The 19,804-nt window shown below is 38.6% G+C and overlaps 1 protein-coding gene across 6 annotated transcripts in view; it reads left to right on the forward strand.

The window, feature by feature from the left end:
* CTPS2 (CTP synthase 2) overlaps nucleotides 1-19,804 on the forward strand; it is a 68,209-nt gene that overhangs the window by 21,623 nt on the left and 26,782 nt on the right. Inside the window, exons 14-15 of one of the 6 annotated variants that reach the window (XM_065677392.1) lie at nucleotides 15,256-15,399; nucleotides 16,256-18,534. The exons of 4 other annotated variants lie outside the window; for them this stretch is intronic. In XM_065677392.1, the coding sequence (XP_065533464.1) occupies nucleotides 15,256-15,399; nucleotides 16,256-16,324 (213 nt within the window). In that variant the 3' untranslated portion in view covers nucleotides 16,325-18,534. Of the gene's footprint in view, nucleotides 1-15,255; nucleotides 16,215-16,255; nucleotides 18,535-19,804 lie in introns of those variants that run through there. One more of the 6 variants, XM_065677393.1, reaches the window with a different exon arrangement.

Raw genomic sequence — 19,804 nt, forward strand, 5'->3', positions numbered from 1 at the left:
GAGAGAATACAGCTGCTCACCACCCACGACTGATACCCAGCCCGACCTGAGCAGCGATCTGGGCCTTCCAGGTAACTCCCCCCAGTTTATATATGGGGCATGATGTGCTGTGGTATGGAATACACCTTTGGCTAGTTTGGGTCAGGTCTGTCTCTGTTTCCTCCTGTCTCTGGTCCTGTCTCTGCTTCCTCCCGGCTTCACTTCCTCCCTGGCAGAGCATGAGACTCACAAGTCCTTGGTCAGAGTAACCATGACTTAGCAACAACTAAAAACATCGCTGTTATCAGTGCTGTTCCCAGGCTGAAAGTCAAAACCACAGCACTGCACCAACTACTAAGGAGAAAAATGGCTGCTACTGTTGAACCCAGGAGTCTTCTCATGACTCCATTTCAGATAGTCACCTCAGGTACCTTTTTTGGGATACAGCTAGATAATTGGGGATTGATTGCCCCTTTGGAACTGGTGGTTTCTCTACATGATTGTTAGGGTTGTTCACAGTACCTGGCTCTGATGCAGAGCTCTATGCTTAACTGAAGTTGGGAACGTGGGTGCTTGTCTGCTGCAGCCCTACTGTCAGTTTCTTCTATTACAGAAATTGTAGTGTGTATTAGTACAAGATATATAGGACTAAATTTTTATTCCATAAGTAATTAATGGAGTGATTTGCATTCAAGGGCAAGTAAGGTATATATGTTAAAGAGAACATTATTTGCACGTAAAATTAAGAAAATAATGGAGTGGCTGAATGTGTCATGAAAAGTTAATGCAGTGTTTACAATCGAAGCAGTATGCTTGCAGTATGTATAATGGATATTCTTTTGTTCTGAGCTACATTAAGGTTCTGAAATTGATTATTGCCAGTCATATTTCAGCATTTTAATCTGATTTTTGACATCTCGGTTCTGGGTGAGGAACCCAGTAAAAAAAAAAAAAATGATTTACCCAGTAAATCATTCCAAAGGGTAAATTTGCTCTGTCAATAATTACAACTGCTAATAATCTGTCTTAACAGAGTCCATGTTGTGCTAAAACCAGTTTAGATATTCTATATAATAACAAATCAATAAAAACAATCAGAAGAGAAGTGGTTTAGTGAAGCTTGTGAACTACTTAAGTGGTGTAGGTGCTTCATTATTCAAGACAGTTCACTGTATTAGCACTAATATCTTGCAATGCCACTATGTTGTTTAACTGAGGGCTAATTTAGGACCGAATTTATGTACTTTTCTTTTGGTTCCTGCTCTGTTGGAAACTGAAGTGGGAGAAGAAAGGCACTTGTAGTAGTAGTAGTTCTATTTGCTTTTATTTTTAAGCAAAACGAAAAAAGACAAAAGTTCATATATGTAGTTGGCAGGGGAACTCAGGGACAGCCGTAAAATATGCAGCAACTTTTGCATCTCGTAATTTGCTAAGCTTCCAAATACTCTGAACTGTACTTAACCAAATCTGATAGTTTTTTCTAAAGTATGTATAAAATATCTTGGTCTGCTTTGCTTACCTAATGTCTGTGTGTGTGGAAATTTGAACCTTTTTCATTAGAAATAAAATATGGGAATATAAAGTAGCCATGTAACTCAGAATTAGGCTTCCAGATTAAAAACAGGTGTGTGAAAGGATGAAAAACATTACTGGCAGTTTAAATAACACAAGTTGTTGTACTACAGAGAGGCATTGTCTGCATTAGTTAAAAGTTTTGAGGATCATAGAAGCCTTTCATGTGGTAAGGCAATTATGATTTGTTTTGTTTTGAATAATCACAAACACACAGCTGAATGTAGAGAATTGCCTGCAGTGCTGAGTATCTGTTTCATTGCAGCTGCTCATGTATTTTTACTGACTATCATGACAACAGTGTTGCTCAATCTGGGTTCTTCAAAAGCACCCATGAGTAACTTTGTATCGGAGGGGAACCCTGTATTGCTTGTTTTGGGGAATATGGATATCAATTATATTGGCATGTAAATGGCTAAGTATCATAAAGTTAAGGTGTCAAACACCTTGGAAGAAATAGTAGTCTCTGCATACAAAAATGGAAGCTAATGACTTAGTGGTGTAAACCGGCCAAAATTGCATCTTTAAAATACTGTAGGGAATAAAAAAATCCTGAAGCTGAGTATTTGTGTGATAAAAGCTTACAGGACATGAGACCTAGAATTTTAATAAGCTACATTTGGCTGATTAGAAGTTGATACTAGATTTTATTTAGGCTTAAACTAGAAATATGAACTTGGAAGGGATAAAAAAAAAAGAAGAAGATCTCTGATATGGCAGTTACCTGTATTGTCAGACAATACAATTTACACTACCAAAATACCACCTTAAGGTTTTGGCTTGAATTCCTATTTAACACACGTTTGATTTCAGTAGGAAAAATGAGGGAGGTGCATGAGCACTCATCACAGCCCATCAAGTTCTTGATCTCATCTTGGTTGATTATTTGCAGGTCATGTTCCCATTATGTATATTCTTAAGCTTTCTGCTTTACTTCCTAGCCTTCTGCAAAATAATGATAGGTAAATTGTTATTGTTCTTTGCAGGAGAATAGCTGTTCAGAAAAGTAATGCATTTGCTTGAGAGTAACGCTTAGTATGAATTTTCTGTTGCAAATGATAATTTTAAAATTAACTCCTTCAAAGGGAAACTGTACAGTCTGTAAACTGCTAATGAATTGGACTCACTGAATGGCAAAGGAATTATTTGTTTTGTTCCATTTCCCTTGTCTTCCTCAACTATTAAGCTTAGATTTATTTTTTTTTTCGGATGAGCCTTTTAAGTATGTTCTTTGTCAATTTTATTGTAACTGCATCTAACTGTTCTAGGAAAATAGAAAGATGACTCTAGAAATAATTCCAATACACTTCTTTTATTTTTCCTCAGTTAAAAAACCTCCAAATTTTAATCGTGACAATTATTCTTCATGACCTATGCATCTTGTGTAGCATCATGAAACTTCAAAAATTGCACTGGGTAAAAAATGCATTTTCTAGAAGCTCAAGAAATTGTGCAGAAATAGATTTTGCCAGTAGATGACGCTGTTGTAACATGTTTGTTCCTTTATGTCCACTTTCCCTATTCAGGATGTCAGTAACCTGATTGAATTAAAAAAATTCTGAGGTCGCCTAAGAGATGAAAGGAGTGTATGTCCCACTCTCGCAAAAGCACCTTTAAATTCTGTGATTTTACTTATGTCTCTAAAGTAGCTACTGTAGCTTAGTAAGCAAATGTGTGTGGGGTATATTTAGTTTTGAAATCAGAGCTTGTTGTTAATTTAGAATAATTTATTTTTCCATAAATCGGAAAAAGGTCATAAATATTATTATTTACTTTCCTGGCAAGAAACATAACACTTTTTAACAGCTGAGGGGTTTGTGTAAAGGAACAGCCCAGGAGCCTGTTAGAACATTCATATCATGTTTAAATATCAGAATTTTTGAGGCTTCTATTCATGCATCACTGGTGTGGAGTAAGTTGTTCCTCATTTCATAGAAGGGAAATTCAGGGGTAAGAACCACTGTAGTATGGGATCTTGAATGTAGTATGGGATCTTGAATGTGCTTGATAGGCTTTGCAAGTAAGTTGAGCCTTTAAGTCCTTAAGTAACTCTGAGATCCCACTGATTTATGAGGATAATGAATGATGTTGGTGTTAAAATTCAGTTAAAAATCCCAAGTTCTCCAGTAGGATTAGTGCCTAATCCACTGAATTACTTGTCTTCAAAAATTGTCATTCTTCTTATCTATCTTCTTGCTCACTAATTTCCTGTTAAATAGTAATGGCCATGAGATGTGTGTGAAAATATGTCACAGGTACTCATGCAATGAAAAGGTTAAAACTGCACCAAATAAATGTAATTAATATTTTAATTGCAACAGCGGTCAGTCAGTTCTTCTCTGTGTGTGTGTGTATACGTAATGTATTCCCATTTACAAGAGTCATAACATGAACTACATAGTTATGTAAATATAATTTAAAATGAACACGTAATGTTTCAGTCATCGTACTTAACATTCTTATATTGTTACTGAAAATAGGTACTTCATGTTTTAAAAATTTTAACTGTTTGCCATATGCAAGTGGTGTTTTATGTGAATGATGAAACTGAACTGGGAGGAGTATTGGATAGTATACACTAGGGGACACTCCTCAAATGGAATGACACATCTTTCCTTTTGTGTGTTTTAGAAACCATTTGATTTGAATTGCTCTAGAGGTCCAAACAATAGCTCAGGTAAAACAGGGTTTGGATTTGTTAAACACTTTTGCAAATGTACTGTGAAATAGAAACAGGTAGTTCTGAAGTAATTGGGGCAGCTTAGCTGGAAAGGGTGGCTAGTAAGTGTGCAGGAGACACAGTACAAGACATAATTTGTTATACATCAGATCTTTATTCTGTATGTTTTAAAATCTTAACAAATCTGTGTGTTTAGGTGTACCTATAATGTACACATGTGCCAGGCTCTTCTCCCTCAAAGCAGTGGTGTTCATTCTTGCAGGTGCCTTACTGTCCTGTACCAGTTATCTTTTTTATAAGCATCACAAACTCATCAAAGCTGATGCTTCCGTCATTATTTTTGTCCAACGATTTAATTATGTTATCAAGTGAGAATGAATCCTGTTTTATTAAAAAAAAAAAAAAAAAAAAAGAAAAAGAGAGAGAGAATGAAATAACTAGATTGCCACAACTATTGTCCTGTAAGGAATGTTGCCAAGAAGTGATGCAGTCACTAACAGTCAGCGTTACTTGAAGGTGTTGTACTTACCCGTTTTACTCGTTTTACTCGTTAAACTAGAAATACAGTGCCTGCTATCCCCTGCCAAAAATGTTAACAAAGATATGGTAACCATTTAGAAATATCAAGTATTACTTGGGTTACTTCAGTCTTATGTATAAATTTTGAATTTAGGAAACAGAGCAGGTAGCATAGCTGCAGCATGTACAGAGTCACCAATAAAAACTTATGCATGCTACTATTGCTTTGTTAGATACTCATTTGGGCCCTGCATACGCTGTTTAATGGGGGTAGGAATGCATTTTAAGGCTTTGGATCAGGACCTGAGAGTGTCTTTCCCTTCCCTTTTGCCCTCTTTACTAGGGATACTGTATTCACTGTTGAAAAATTCTTGCTAATGTATTAAATCTAGGTCAGCTTATTAGTTTCTTTGTTGTGTCTGGTAAGAGCACATCTCACATGCTAATGCAGTGAGTGTTCTGGTAACATCCCTGATCAGGCCAGTTAAATAATATAAAAACAGTTTTGATTTCTAATCTGAATTTTAAAAAGTTTTTGTTTCTTCATACTTTATGCCTATGCATATTTTGTAATGTCCTCACCTGCTTTTATGTTGAGTTATTATGGTGCCATGTATTTCTGCAAACAGAGTAGGTGCTTGAAAATATCTAATACCCAGACAGAAAGCAGCAGCATTGCTTTTTTGAGCTCTTCCATTTCTGCATATCTGAGAACATGGGTATGGTGCTAAATTGTCCGCAGCTAATATAAAACCCATTATATTTCTGGATTTGCCATCATATTTCCTATTAAATTTTGACAATTTCTGACAATTTTTAAGAGAAAAAACCCTTTGTGTTTTATTAGTTTGGTGGGGTTTTGTTTGTTTTAGTTAGCCACTTCATATTAATGAAATTACTAAATTGGGTCCTAATGCAGTTCAGGAAAGGTCTGCCAGAGAATATATATAGAATCAGAATCTAGAATTTTTTTTTTTAATTTATTTTTCTTTTTTTTTAACTATTCCCCCTATTTTCCACTCCCCAGAAAATGGGTATTTCTCTCTCTATCTTGGTAGCATCTCTTTTCTTTACTTGGCTTCTTTCTGGAAGGGCAAACCTTCTTTTATTTGGTAGTGGTGGGAACTTAATCTAGATAAAAATTAGCTCATGTCTCTTCCTTTTAAATGTGTCCTACTGATGTACTTGGTTTATATATTTTTCTAGATATTTTCTAGATTCAGACTTACTACTTAGACTGAAGCAAAAAATATAAGACTCGGATGCAATATTCTGTGTGTGATTTGGCTTACATAAAAAAAAATCCAAACAAAACAGCTTCTTAAGATTTTTGCATTTTAAACTCCCTATGCAGATATCTGTTTGGAGCCGCTGTTCATTAATGCGAGTAGAGTTTTTTATAAGCCAAGCCTAAAGAATTATTTATACAGTCAGTGAAACCATTTTGGCACATAATCTGCCTTGCAGTGTCATTGCCTGTATTTCCTTTTTCCTATCCATTTCACAGGAAGCACAGTGAATATAATAATACATTATATTAAAATATATATGAATATAATAATATCATATAAGAGTGAAACTTACCTTCAGGTACTGTGCAAATTGATTCTGAAGGAGATTTTTCAGCCCAGCAATGGACAGTGCACTGGTGCTACCCTCCATTAAAGCATACTGGGTAAAATACTTCAGAAGGTTATCATTGAGTAAATGTTCCATGTTTCTCAGATGTTGTCTTGAAGAGCTGCAGACAAAGCACACAGTAACAATCCTGTGCATCAGAATTTTGAAATGTATCTGAAATCCTGTTTGTTGTTAACGAGCCATGTGAAATGATTAATATTTAACCTAGATGAGAAGAATTGGTTTTGGGTTTGTGTTTTTTGGTTTTGCGTTTGGTTTTTTGTTTTTGTTTTGTTTTTTTCCCCTCCCCTGTACTGGATCAACTTTCCCAAGGGGAAAAAGAAAAACCAAAACCCAAAACAAAACAACAAAAGTTAGGTTCAAAGATTTGAAATACCAAATATGTTTAGGTTGTTCTTACCTGACTCAAAATCCAGAGCTTTCAAATGTATTCAGCAGAACTGAGAGTCTCAGGTTGGGGCAACCTTTATAGTTGCTTGCATGCTCCACCCTAATTATGAAACTAGCATTTGTCATTGAGTCAGTGCACTAGTTCTATTGTTTTTTCAGTAGTCAAAGGAATAGGATATTTTAGCAGTAGAAATGAGCAATTTTTTTTTTTTTTCCTCTGGAATGGGTTGTCATGAGCATCCACTGCTGCACTTGACATAGATTTACTTGGTGTTCATAGGCCATCCTGGAGGGAGAGGTCTTCTGTCTTAGACTTGTGTATTTTAAATTTTCTGTACCACACACAAAGAAGCCTCAAAAAGGCTGCTATGGGGATATCTATAGCATTTGTTATTGTAATGGAGTTTTAGAAAATGGTAAATATAAGTTTGTTTTAAAAAGATCCAGTTAAGTAAACATGAAGAAGCTACTTGCTCTTTGTGCGAGTTGATAATCACCAATGCCACAGCCACTTCTCCAAATTTTGTGCTGCTACCTAGCACAGGAGAGTATGAATTTCCTCTGGGATAAAATTTTGGTTGCTACTGTTAAGAATCAAAACACTCTGATGTGAATGGAAAAACACTGAAGCATTCTAAATGGGAAAGGTGAATCTAAGATCCTGAAAAACTGTTCCTTGCAGTCATCTTTCCAACTGAGTATTGTGTTCTTCAGGTTCTGAAATCGTGTTCTGTTGGTGGTCTGCGAAGTGGTTTTGAGTGATATTTAGCCCGTGGTCAATGCTTCATGGCCCAACACTGCTGGTTTTGCAGCTGCTGAGCTGCTGGTTCTGGCTGTGGTTTCTGCATGTGGTTTCTAATCTGCCTGATGTCTGCTGGTGTCTGGTTTTGATGCTTAGCTCCAGGCTCACTTAGTAGATCTTTTACCCTGTGCATCACTTACTGTGAATCAGTCACCATTGTGTCACTTACAACCCTAAACTAAGCGCTTTGGGGATCTGTAGGAGATGGATGGGTTGGAAAGTTTTTGGAACTGCAGGTATATGGGTCCAGGGTTCCATGACAGTTAAGTACGAGGTTTTCTGAGAAGACTAGGCAAGCTTTGCTAAGTGAATCATGTATATGTAGACATAAAGCTAGGAGCTGCTGCTGTTATCACTAGTGGCATCTCTGATGCTGCCAAGGTATATGGTGGTAACAGTGCAAGCAAGCCTGGGAGTCCTGGTCTAGAATAGATGGTATGGGTTAGGGTAAGACCCATGCACCAAACCTGGGCCATGAACTCTTAAGCTCATTCATGACAATGAGATAATCTTAAGTTGCTTTTTCTTCCTTTTCTTTTCACAAACAAAATGAAACCCAAACATCTGTATGTTTTGCCTTACATCCTGTTTTCCACCTTTGGCAGATGGTGAAATTTTAGTAGCAGTGTATGACTAGGTGATCTGCTAAGGCTTTGGCTCCACATCTGCTAATTCTCCTTGCCTACAGGTCCTGCGTGTGATAGCCTCACGATGTTTACTCCTTTATCCCTTTTGGAAGCAGTGTTAGAAAGCTGGTGTGCTGATGTGTGTTGTTGACATTACGGTATTTGCAAAACTTTTTAAGTGTTCAAATGACTTGTCTTTACTTGCACTGAAAGCACATCCCTGTCTTCAAGATGTAGTAGTAAGATGCTTAGTAGTATGAAAGAATTGCATTTCAAGGGATCACACAACTCAAGGAATTCAGTCCATTAGCCTTACAAATTTGTTAAGGTTTTGTTAAAGAACACCACCTAATTGCAAAATAGCATAACCAGTTTTATTGAAACATCTTCCCATGGAAGTGAGAGACCAATGTCTGGAAATTTAGGTGACCTGCCTAGGAGTCGCACAGCAAATGTGGGGAAGAATCCAGTCTCTTCAGATCAGCTTTATTCACAAAGCACTGTAATCTCTTAAGAGGCTATCTGAATGAGAAACTGACAGAGTTGGGATTAGTAGTTTCATCTCCCAACTCTTTGTCCTCTTCTCTCTCATTTAGACCACAGTGCCTTCCTCCAGTAATTTGTGTGGCATCTCTGAACTCTGTATTGGAATCAGCAACAGAACTCAGTTTGACAGGCCCCAGCACACTCTCTTTGCCAGAAGACCCTTTTTAGGACATAAGTGCTCTTCTCTAATAGGTATAGTTTGTCCAGCACAACCCAGCAATGGCAGAATGATTATCAAGGTGCAAGGAATTCTGGTCACTAGCCAAGAACTTGAACGTAAGTAGGGGAAGCTAATACCTTGCTGTTGCCACTATTAGATGACGTGTAACTAGCAGGTAGCAGCATTTATCAATGCTGAAGAACAGCACTTGATACCAAGCCTTGTCTGTGCAAGCTTACCTGCAGTGTAAAAGCAGCAGTCCAGCTTTGGTTACAGTGGTTTGCTGCTCTTTCTGGGATGTATGAATATATGTCTTTTCTGCAGTTTATGACATAATTCAATTGGGTTTGCCCTGGGCTAGAAAAATCATGTTAGTAAGCACCATATCCTTTTAGAATTGACATTTTTATTGTAGCTTAGGTACAAAGCCATTAGCAAAAAAAGAACAAAGTTGATGATATTGTGTAAGTCTGTTTAGGGCTGCACATCACACACATGTCCCTGTGATGATTGTGTGTTGTTTCAGTGATGGTGTCTGCGATAGTCACTCAAATTGGTTATTGCTGAGTATTACCCTAGTAAACTGGTTTGCTGGTGTATTTGGAGCAAGCAGTTCTAATCACATTGGAGAGTAAGACAGTACAAGCTGCAGAGATGACTGAAGTTTGGGCACCACTGCTAGTGGTAGGAGGGGTGAAGCTTATGGCATCCTGGTCACATGGTCTTCATGCACATTTAATGATGGATTTGCTCGTCACATCCTTCCTGCCACCACTGATGGCTAAATGGTATGTGAATATGTGCCCCTTGTTTACCTTAATGTGCTGGACTAAACTAGGTTGGTCTGCAACTGGACGTCTATGCCATTGACTGATACTGTTGGAAGGGACAAGGCACCTTCCACAGGGGTGTGGCTGTCACCTGAAAGCAGCAACTATCTCTGTCATCCTGTTTAATCCTTTGGTGATAGGTTAACACCCTAACCCTCCAGTATTTTTCCATCTTCTCCAGTGTATTTTATAGTAGCAGTACTACTGTTACTTGTATGTGAGCACAACTAATTCAAAGCTAGTTGAGGAATTTAGGTAGATTTAGATTAGATAGTCGGAAAAAATTCTTTACTGTGAGGGTTGTGAGACACAGGCACAGGTTGCCCAGAAAAGCTGTGGCTGCCCCATCCCTGGAAGTGTTCAAGGCCAGGTTGGGTGGGGCTTTGATGAACCTGGTCTAGTGGAAGGTGTCCTTGCCCATGGCAGGGGGGTTGGAACTAGATGGTCTTTATGGTCCCTTCCAACACAAACCGTTCTATGATTCTATGTTTCTGTGAATCTCTGTAACGTTTATGTTACAGCCTGACTGCAGTATAGAAATGTCCACTGTCAAGATGAAGTCCGCTATAAATGAGAATATATATTTGTAAATGTTGTGCATTTGGAAAGAAAGAGCAGGAGGTGATTTTGTGCTTATTATTTACCTACTTCTACTTGTATGCTGCTTGTGCATCATTTCTAGCTTCCAGACGTCAGCCACTAGATCAAGGCCCTTTGTTAGCTTTGGTTACTTTCTGGAGTGGAAGTGGAGAAAGGTGATGGGACAATTAAAGTAAATTGAACTGGATTAGGGGTTCTGTGGAATGTACAATTCCTTATCTGATTTGCAAAGGAATCTTACAAGGGTGTCAAATAATTTTGATTTGTTACAAGGAAGCAGAGCAGCATTTGTATAGTAGTAATGCTAGTATAAAGAATGTACATGTATCTACGCCTGTTGTAAAATACTAATGCCCACACTGAAGTTAAATATGGGACATGTACAATATTAGATCAGTAGGAATATTTTTTTAAAACACTTGTACTGTAGTAATTAACAAATAATGAAAGGAAAGATGTGGAGTTGCATATGTCTTCTGCTACCGCCATGTGTGTTCAATTTGGGTATAAGGGCTTTGGTGAGTTCTGCAGAGAATTGGTCCTGCAACTGCAGGCATGTTCAGACTTCAACTTTTCAATGTTACCAGTGCCATGGGTTCTCACTGTTGGGCTAGGAGGAGACAAGGGGCAGATGGAGAGAAGGAATATCCAGTTAACAAATTTTCTGAGAAAGATGAAATAATTATGGCTGAGAAGTTCAGCAAACCACACTACAGCCATTACAGAGAACCTGGCATTGCTCTGAGGTACGGAACTGTTAGATGGAAGTTGAAGATGGGTTGTAAAATCCTTTATGTGTCATAAGTGATGCATTACTTACGTTAAAAATGCCATTGTTTGTAAAACCTCCAGTGGTGATGTATAAAAGGGTTGTTTCATCTCACAAATTAAACTTGAACTATATGGCTTATCCTTACAAGAGTTTCTTCCAGGCCCTCCCTTGTGACATATACCTTAATGAGAGGTTGAAGGTGTCTCTCTAAACAGGACTGGGTGTAGCTGCTACAGGGATGAATGATTTAATATGATGCGTTGTTTGTAGTCATCTTTAAATCGGTGATGTGTTATTCATCGTAGCTATATGTGTCAGCTTTTGCTGTCATGTACACATCTGGCAGACAAACGTCATTGAAACTCCTTGTGATATAGACATTTTGTGTTATACGAGACAGTTTTGAGGGAGAACATGTTTCAAGAGAGTTTTTATCCTTCCATTTTCTGAAAATGAAATTGATGAGGAGAGATGGTCTAGTTCTGTAGTTTGTTCTCAAAGCATTGTTGCTGCTCTCAGCAATGCAAACCTGATGGACTGTTAAAAAGAGGTCTAGAGGTGCATGTAATAAACCACATGGGCACAGAATGTAGGTGTTGCTCAGCACTGAGATGCCTAAATCCCTAAGTGTGAACTTACTAGGAAGAAACTCCTTTGCTCAGTTTTTTTTCCTGCCTGGAAGTAACTATAATGTGTTGTCATGCAAGTCCAGGACTACTGTCTGTCAATGTAATAATCCTACTAGTGAGTCAGAAATGATACATGTGGTTGTCTCAGTCCTGTAAGAGCCTAATCCATTATGTATTCTTACAATTAATTTATTTAATATGGTTTGATAGAAAAAGGTCTAATGTAATGGAGGTTAGTGATGCTTTCTTTTAAAGCATGACTACAACTTGTGATGATATGGTGATGTGATCGGATACTCTTGGTTCTCTTTGTGTGCATGTGGAGAAGATGGGGAATCCTGAGTTCTGGCCTGGCTTGGTCAGACTCAGCAGCACAAAATGCAGAGGCAGAAACATAAATAGAATAGTGGTAAGAACCTTAAAGCTCTCTGTTTTGATTCAAAGATGCCTATATGCAGTGGTTGAGCTCAAGTAGTTGCTCCTTCTCAGAAGTCTGTAAGTGTGCCATGCCATACCATGTAAAATCAGATTATTAGTAATATTCTGGGATATGTTTAATTATCAATGTGAAACATAACAAATGATGTTACGAAGTAACGGCTTTACCTTTGGCATACAAAGCCCTCATTTGCTAGCACTTTGATGTGTTGATTTGTAGATACAATAGATATTTGCTAAATTATTTCCAAAGGAAGACTCTCAAAATTATACTCTTGGAAGTAATGAAAATGTATATATAGAAAGACTTTGTAATTATTGCATCGTGGCCTAAAAGGTAATACATATCTAATTAGCTGTGGCTTCCATTAAGATTATCATTTGGATTGGCTAATTACAGAGAGCTTACATAGGGATGAGAGATGTAACTTGCCATGAAACTGTTAACATTGGTCTTCACTGGTGAGAAGGAAACCCAACAGTTGCCCAAGAGCCTGGGAAAAGCACTAAAGCCTCAGTATTGCTCAATCTGTAAACTGAAAAATTAATTTTGACAAATCACAGCAGACATGCTGTGTCTGCAAACAGCACAGATTGGCAACCATTGTTTTATTGCACAGCTTATCTTTGTGCAAAACTTTTTTATCTTGTGGCAGGAAAATATTTTGAATTTTCTGAGAATAATCCATTTTAAGTCAAGTTAATTAGAGTTCTTGCAAGGTTTCTGTTGTCTTGCTGATCCTCTTACTGTGAATGTGGAATTGTTAAGTGATGGTATAAAGAAAATATATTAATTCTGTAACAGAATTCATGTGGATGGGGGGGGGAAGATATGTATTTTGGAATAAACTACCATTTTGAAATTCAGTATCATTAGCACCATTATGTAGTGAATATATTAGCACCTTTTTACCCAACTTAACTGCTTTCTACCTGTGTTTTCTGAGCTGAAACCTCAGTGACAAAACACATTCAACCGTCTCTGTCTTCTTGGGGGTGTTAGAGAGCCAGTACTTAAGCAAACAACTGAAAAATTGTCAAATAATTCTTTTGTCAGTGAATTTATGTAGTTTCTTATTCATTCCACCATGCCCTTGCAAGCTCAGCAAAACCTGAAGTGAGAAGTAGCTCTGGGGGGACCTTTATTTGAGATAATGAATTAAAAGGGAAGAACCCTGCTTTCCTTGTAAAACACAGATTGAACTGTTGAAATGTATTTGTGAACTAATCACCCTTATGGTTGTATCACAGGTAGGCAATGAATTTAGTGTTTTCCAGTGATTTTTATGGTGTCAGCTTTACTTAAGAAAAGCACACGGTGTCATGCTGCATCTCCATCTACACCAAAGGCCCTAGAATACCTCTTGGTCAGCATCAGAGGGGTCTTCTCTGGGGAGGAGATCTTACAATAGGTATCTTCTACCAGCCTCCAAAGCAAGATGAAAAGGCCAACAAAGCAAGCTTTGGGTCAGTGGAACCTGGTTCTTACAGGTAACTCCAACTACCCAGGCGTTTGTTGGAAGAACAACACAGCAGCCCATGTCATCCATCAAGTTCCTGGAATACGTACAGCACTGCTTCCCTCAGACAAATGTTAGATATGCCAACCAGGAATGAGGCACTGCTGGACTTGCTACTCATAAAGCAAGAAAACCTGCTTTGTAATATCTCAGTGATAACGTTGGCTGCAGTGATCAGAATATTGTGGAGTTTGGGATCTGTCTGAGGGCGCTGAAGGTTAGCACTAAGATGAAGGCTTTGGATTTTAGAAGAGCAAACTTCAGCTCACTTAGAGCTCAGCCGGGGGGACTCCATGAGAAACTTCTGTGAAGCGTGAAAGAGCTAGTAAGTACTGAGAGATATTCAAGATCGCTCTCCTGGAAGCACAAAATGAATTCATCCACTTTAAAGCTAAGGGAAGTAGGTGGAGTAAGAAACCCCTTGGTTCAACTGCAAGCTTCTGAGTCTGCTCAAAACCAAGAGAGAAGTGTACAAGAGAACTACAGGGGCATTGCCAGCGTACGCCCAGTTGCAGTTAGAAAAGCTAAAGCTCATCTTAAACTGAAATTGGGCAGAGATGTCAAAAACTACAAGAAAAGGTTCTTCAGGTACTTAAAGAACAAGCAGAAACAGGAGGAAAATACTGGCCCACTGTTAAGCAGAAAAGGTGAATTAGTCACCAGAAATGCTGAAAAGGCAGAGATTCTCAATACTTTATTCAGCTCTGTCTTTACCAGCTCTGCTGGGCCCCAGGGCTGGGGAACAAAAATCCAAGTTGGTGCAAACACAGACCTACCCTCAATGAAGGAAGTGTTGGTATGTAAACCGTTGCAGAAGCTTGACACCTACAAATAGATGTGCCCCAACGATACCCACACGAAGTTCCTAAGAGAGCTGGCTGACATTATTGTGAGGTTGCTCTCCATAATGTCTTTTATGTTCTGGAGACTGGGGAATGTCCCAGAAAACTGGAAGAAGGCTAATGCCACCCCCATCTACAAGAAGGGCTGAAAGGAGCATCCAGTTTTACTTCAGTCCCTGGGAAAGTGGTGGAATGAGCCTCCTAGGGGCTATCACAATTCAAATGAAGCACGTGTGTGGGAGAAGCAAGCATTAACCCACCAGGGGCAAATTGTGCTTGGCAAACCTGATCACCTTCTATGACAAAGTGACCTGCTTGCCCCCAAAAACAACCCATGCAAACAACCTTTCAGAAATTGTGTATATATAAAAACCCATAAAACCACAAAAACCAAACAAAACACTCAACCCCACAACATTTGAAAGAATGAAATAGATTACCTGTATGCTACAGTTCATATATTGAAAACTATATGAAATCACCTCCAATATTATGAAGGTCATCTCCATAGAAGTTTCTCCTACATGGATAACTGACCAAGTTACACTAAGACGCTGGCTTTGTTAGATGCTCACCTGGGAATATATGAGTTTCAGTATCATTAGCTGCCTTGTTTCTGAAGTGTTAGGAACAAGATTAGGTGTCACAGAGGTTGTGGTTCTGCTAAGTTAAACAAATTGCTTAATCTGCTTTGTTTTTCTCATACCAGGTGCAGGTAATGAAACACTTGCCTTTCCAAAATGGCTTGATGTCTGTGTTATGGTTTAACCTAAGCTGGCAACTAAGTACCATGCAGCTGCTCACTCACTTCGCAGTGGGATGGGAAGGAGAACTGGAAAAAATGGAAAAATCTGTGGGTTGAGATAAGAACAGTTTAATACTTGAAATAAAAGTAAAATATAATACAATAATAATAATGATAATATGAAATAAAGAGACAAAGAGAGGAAAGAATAAGCCTCACCCCTGAGAAATGCATAGTGCAATTGCTCAGTACCCACTGACCAATATACAGCCCATCCCAGATCAGTGATCAGTGATTCCTGGCCAACTTCCCCCAGTTTATATACTGGGCATGATGTGGTATGGAATACCCTTTTGGTTAGTTTGGGTCATGTGTCCTGTCTCTGCTCCATCCCGGCTTCTTGTGTCCCTCCTCACTGGCAGAGCATGAGAGACTAAAAAGTCCTTGATCAGAGTAAGTGCTACAGAGCAACAACTAAAATATTGGTGTATTATCAGCATTGTTCTCAGACTAAAGCCCTAATACAGCACTGTACCAACTACTAGAAATTAAAATTAACTCTAACCCAGCTGAAACCAGGACAACCTTTAAAGAAAAGGTCTGTGGTGCAGCTGAGAACTTCCACTCTTTTTGTAAGAGCCCTGAAGACATCCAGGAGTGAGAATGGAAATTGAATATGTGCCTAAGAGTATGTAGGCAAGAAAAACAGGAGGAATTCAAATTGGTTGCATAATTGAGTTGGAAGGGTGCACTTAATGAGATGTAAGTGGTCTGTTCATTATGTTCTGAATTACGTGATTTTAATTGAAAATAAAAGCAATTAGCCAAAGTTTTGTTTTTAACAAGTGTTCTGGCTCCCTATCAATAAGAGGTTCCCTCAAAATTAAGACTCATTTATTAAATGATGTGTTCTGTATTCTTAATTTTGTATTTGTCTTCCATCCTTGATTTATATGTGATGAAGCTACAGGTTGGCCAGAGAAGAGATTCACAGCAGCCCTGCGGAGAAGGACTTGGGGGTGTTGGGCGATGAGAAAATGAATATGAGCTGGCTTCAGTGTGTGCTTGCAGCCCGGAAAGCCAACCGTATCCTGGGCTGCATCAAAAGGAGAGTGACCAGCAGGCCGAAGGAGGTGATCCTGCCCCTCTACCTCTGCTCTCGTGAGACCTCACCTGGAGTATTGTGTGCAGTTCTGGTGTCCTCAACATAAAAAGGACATGGAAGTGTTGGAACAAGTCCAGAGGAGGGCCGCGAGGATGATAAGGGGGCTGGAGCACGTCCTGTGTGAAGATAGGCTGAGAAAGTCGGGGCTGTTCAGCCTGGAGAAGAGAAGGGTGCATGGAGACCTCATAGCAGCCTTCCAGTATCTGAAGGGGGTTATAGGGATGCTGGGGAGGGACTCTTCATTAGGGCCTGTAGTGACAGGACAAGGGGTAACAGGTTATAGCTTAAACAGGGGAAGTTTAGATTGGATATAAGGAAGAAATTCTTTACTGTTAGAGTGGTGAGGCAGTGGAATGGGTTGCCAAGGGAGGCTGTGAATGCTCCATCCCTGGCGGTGTTCAAGGCCAGGTTTGACAAAGCCTTGGGTGAGCTGGTTTAGTGTGAGGTGTCCCTGCCCATGGCAGGGGGGTTGGAGCTAGATGATCTTGAGGTCCTTTCCAACCCTCACTATTCTATGATTCTGTATGATTCTATGATAAGAATCTGTACTGTGAAGTTAGAAACTGAACAACAGAACTTCATTTGCAATGGATTCGACAGTTATTCACTGTAGATTTTAACTAAAAATTCTTTATCATGTTTTGTGACTCTTTGCTCTGTCATTGGAAACAAACTATTAGAGGTGCAGGTGAAAGATAAAATGTTTTTTGTATGGGCACCGTTAAATAACTGGTTACTTTGTGAGGTTGTAGCTGCTCTGTGTTGCTTTGTATGAGAACTATCTGCTTAGCTTTGTGATACTGTGCCAGTTGGTGACACAGCCTAGAACTTTTGCTGTGTGGTAATCTTTTGCTGGTTGCGTGGTAAACATTTGTAGCATTTGAGTGCATCATTGCATTATCTGTTGAATTGATCTGTGCCTGGCCACCCCCGCTTTTCACAGAGGATGTCTGAATTATGCTGGGTGTGTTCATCTGATGTCATGCTAATGAAATACTTACTTGATTTGTGGTAGCATAAAGGTGACATTACTCTTTAACTGCTACTTTCTTAGAAATGGTATTGGTAAAATATTTTCTGTAGGCTTTTACCATCTTGTGGCTAAATAAGAAATGATCTGAAGATTAATTTATCCTCCTCTGGCCTTTTTCCTGATGGTTCTCCACAAGCATGCACACATCTTCTCTGCTCCTCTCTTCTAACTTCCTCCCACGTATCTCTATCTGGTTATATTGCAAAAAAGCGTGTACCATATTTACTTATTAAAATAAGTATGTAGATTTGCATTTCTGGTTTTATGATCCATTAGCAAACAAGAACTGCACACATACGTCTGTACTGTCATGTTAACTCTGGCTCCCGTAGTTGAATACAAACATCCTGGTGGTGCTCATTGATGTCTTGCTGGGGGAGGAAGTGATTAACATTTGAGCTCTGCCAACATAGCATGCATGCAACTGGTCAAGCCACTTGTCTTCTAAACACAGTTTGAACTTGACCCTGAGGCTTATATAATCACAATTAAGGAAAGCAAATTCTAGAGAAGTCTTGTTATTTTATGTTGAAGATGATAGTGTGCTAGAAGGACGACTACAAGGAGTGCAGGATTAAGTTATGATTTGGACAGTGATGTTTAGCAGACTTTTGGAGGAGGCAGAACAAAGTGAGGAAAGAAGGAGCCTGCTCAGAAGGAAGACATTGTGGTTCCTGCTTCAAATAAAAATTATTTGGATTGTAGGTCATAAGTCTTCTACCAGAATTAAGATTCTTAAAGGCAAGTTGATCTTTGGCTAGCTGAAGCTTTTCTGACTGGAAGCAAGAAACTATTAAATGTATTGTAAAGCATGTGACTCAGAGCATCCTTGAAATGACTGACAGTGATAACTAAGGTAATTAATCTCTGCTATAATATTAATATGTGTTACTACTTTTGGTTTTCTGAAGCATAAAAGATAATGTACTGTTGTTGGATAGACAGTAATGAAAATGCCAGTGTACTTTTCTGCAAGATAATCTAAGTGGTTAAAGTTGTATCATTGCAATTATCTCCCTATGCTCTGGCTTTTTTTTTTTTTTTTTAAATATAATTTACTGGTTTGTGTTATGTGTTTTTTTTTGTTTGTTTGTTTGTTTTTTCATTTTTTTTTCCTGAAAATCCTAAAATTAAAAAGTCAGTGCATTGATTACATTGTATGATACCCAGCACTTGCTTTAGTTCTTCCAGTTCTCCAACTGGAATGAGGAACGTTACAATGTATGAGTGAAAAGGGTAACAACTCTTGGAAATAATCTTCACTACTGCTGTTGACTTCATAGGGCAAAGAAAATCCTATTATTCCTTGCTGGAGGCTTTCCATTGGATGAGGTGTCCATTCTATATGCCTAATGAGATATCCAGCATCTTCAGATTATTCTTTGTAGTTTAGGAAAAGTAGCAGGCATGAATGACCAGACAGGCCAAGGTACTTTTATTGTCTTTGGTGTACCATGGAAGACAAATGGAAGTAGTTAAAATTAGTGGTTGTGCCAGAGGCTTTTGCTTAGAAATTCCCTGTTAGAGTATTTCTGTTCTGCTATTATTCCACAAGATTGTCTTTACTAGAATAACTCAATTTAGTAAATTAAGTAGGAGAACCACTAAGTCACGGGGTGGCCAACTTCAGTTTGATAAGTACTTCCATTTTGTTACAGGGAGCAGAATGTTACCAGGTAGTAGAGGTGAGGGGACTGGCGTGACATTTAAACAGGAGTTAAACCAAGAAGAAGCAAGAAGGAGGACAGTACAAAACTACATATAAAGTATTCCGAGATATCTACATAGTAGATATATATCTCTGTTTAAACAGTAAAAGCGACCCTGCTTACCTTCCAGAAACAATTACTTCAGCTTGCGCAGTGTTGTTCCTGGGTGTGATCCCTTATGAGATGCTGTTTCAAAATGTAAAAATGAAAACAAAGAGAAGAAGGGGGTAGAAGGGAGGAAGAAACGTGACTATACTGTAAATTAGTATTGTGTTAGTATGATACCCTTCATTATCAACATGTCTTCATTCATCTATCTTCATTTCTACATAGTGACTGCTGAAATGTAGAAGTAGAGTTGAAAAGAAAATAGACTTCCTTATCAGAACGGATTGCTTCAATTAAAGGCTACAGTGGTTGGCATAAGCTGGTCTTTTTGTGTGGTTTTGTAGAATGAACTAAGCTAAGCTGCTTGTTAAAGGAGTTAGATTGGCCCAAAATTCTGGCACTGGGATTAGAGTAACATTTACTTTTACAGCTCTCTGCAATTCTCTACAGCTTTAGTGGGTTTTTTTTTTTTTTTTTTGCAAAGATATACAGCCTGCA

The sequence above is a fragment of the Lathamus discolor genome, chromosome 4 (genome assembly GCF_037157495.1).
Source record: "Lathamus discolor isolate bLatDis1 chromosome 4, bLatDis1.hap1, whole genome shotgun sequence".
Taxonomy (NCBI): Eukaryota; Metazoa; Chordata; class Aves; order Psittaciformes; family Psittacidae; genus Lathamus; species Lathamus discolor.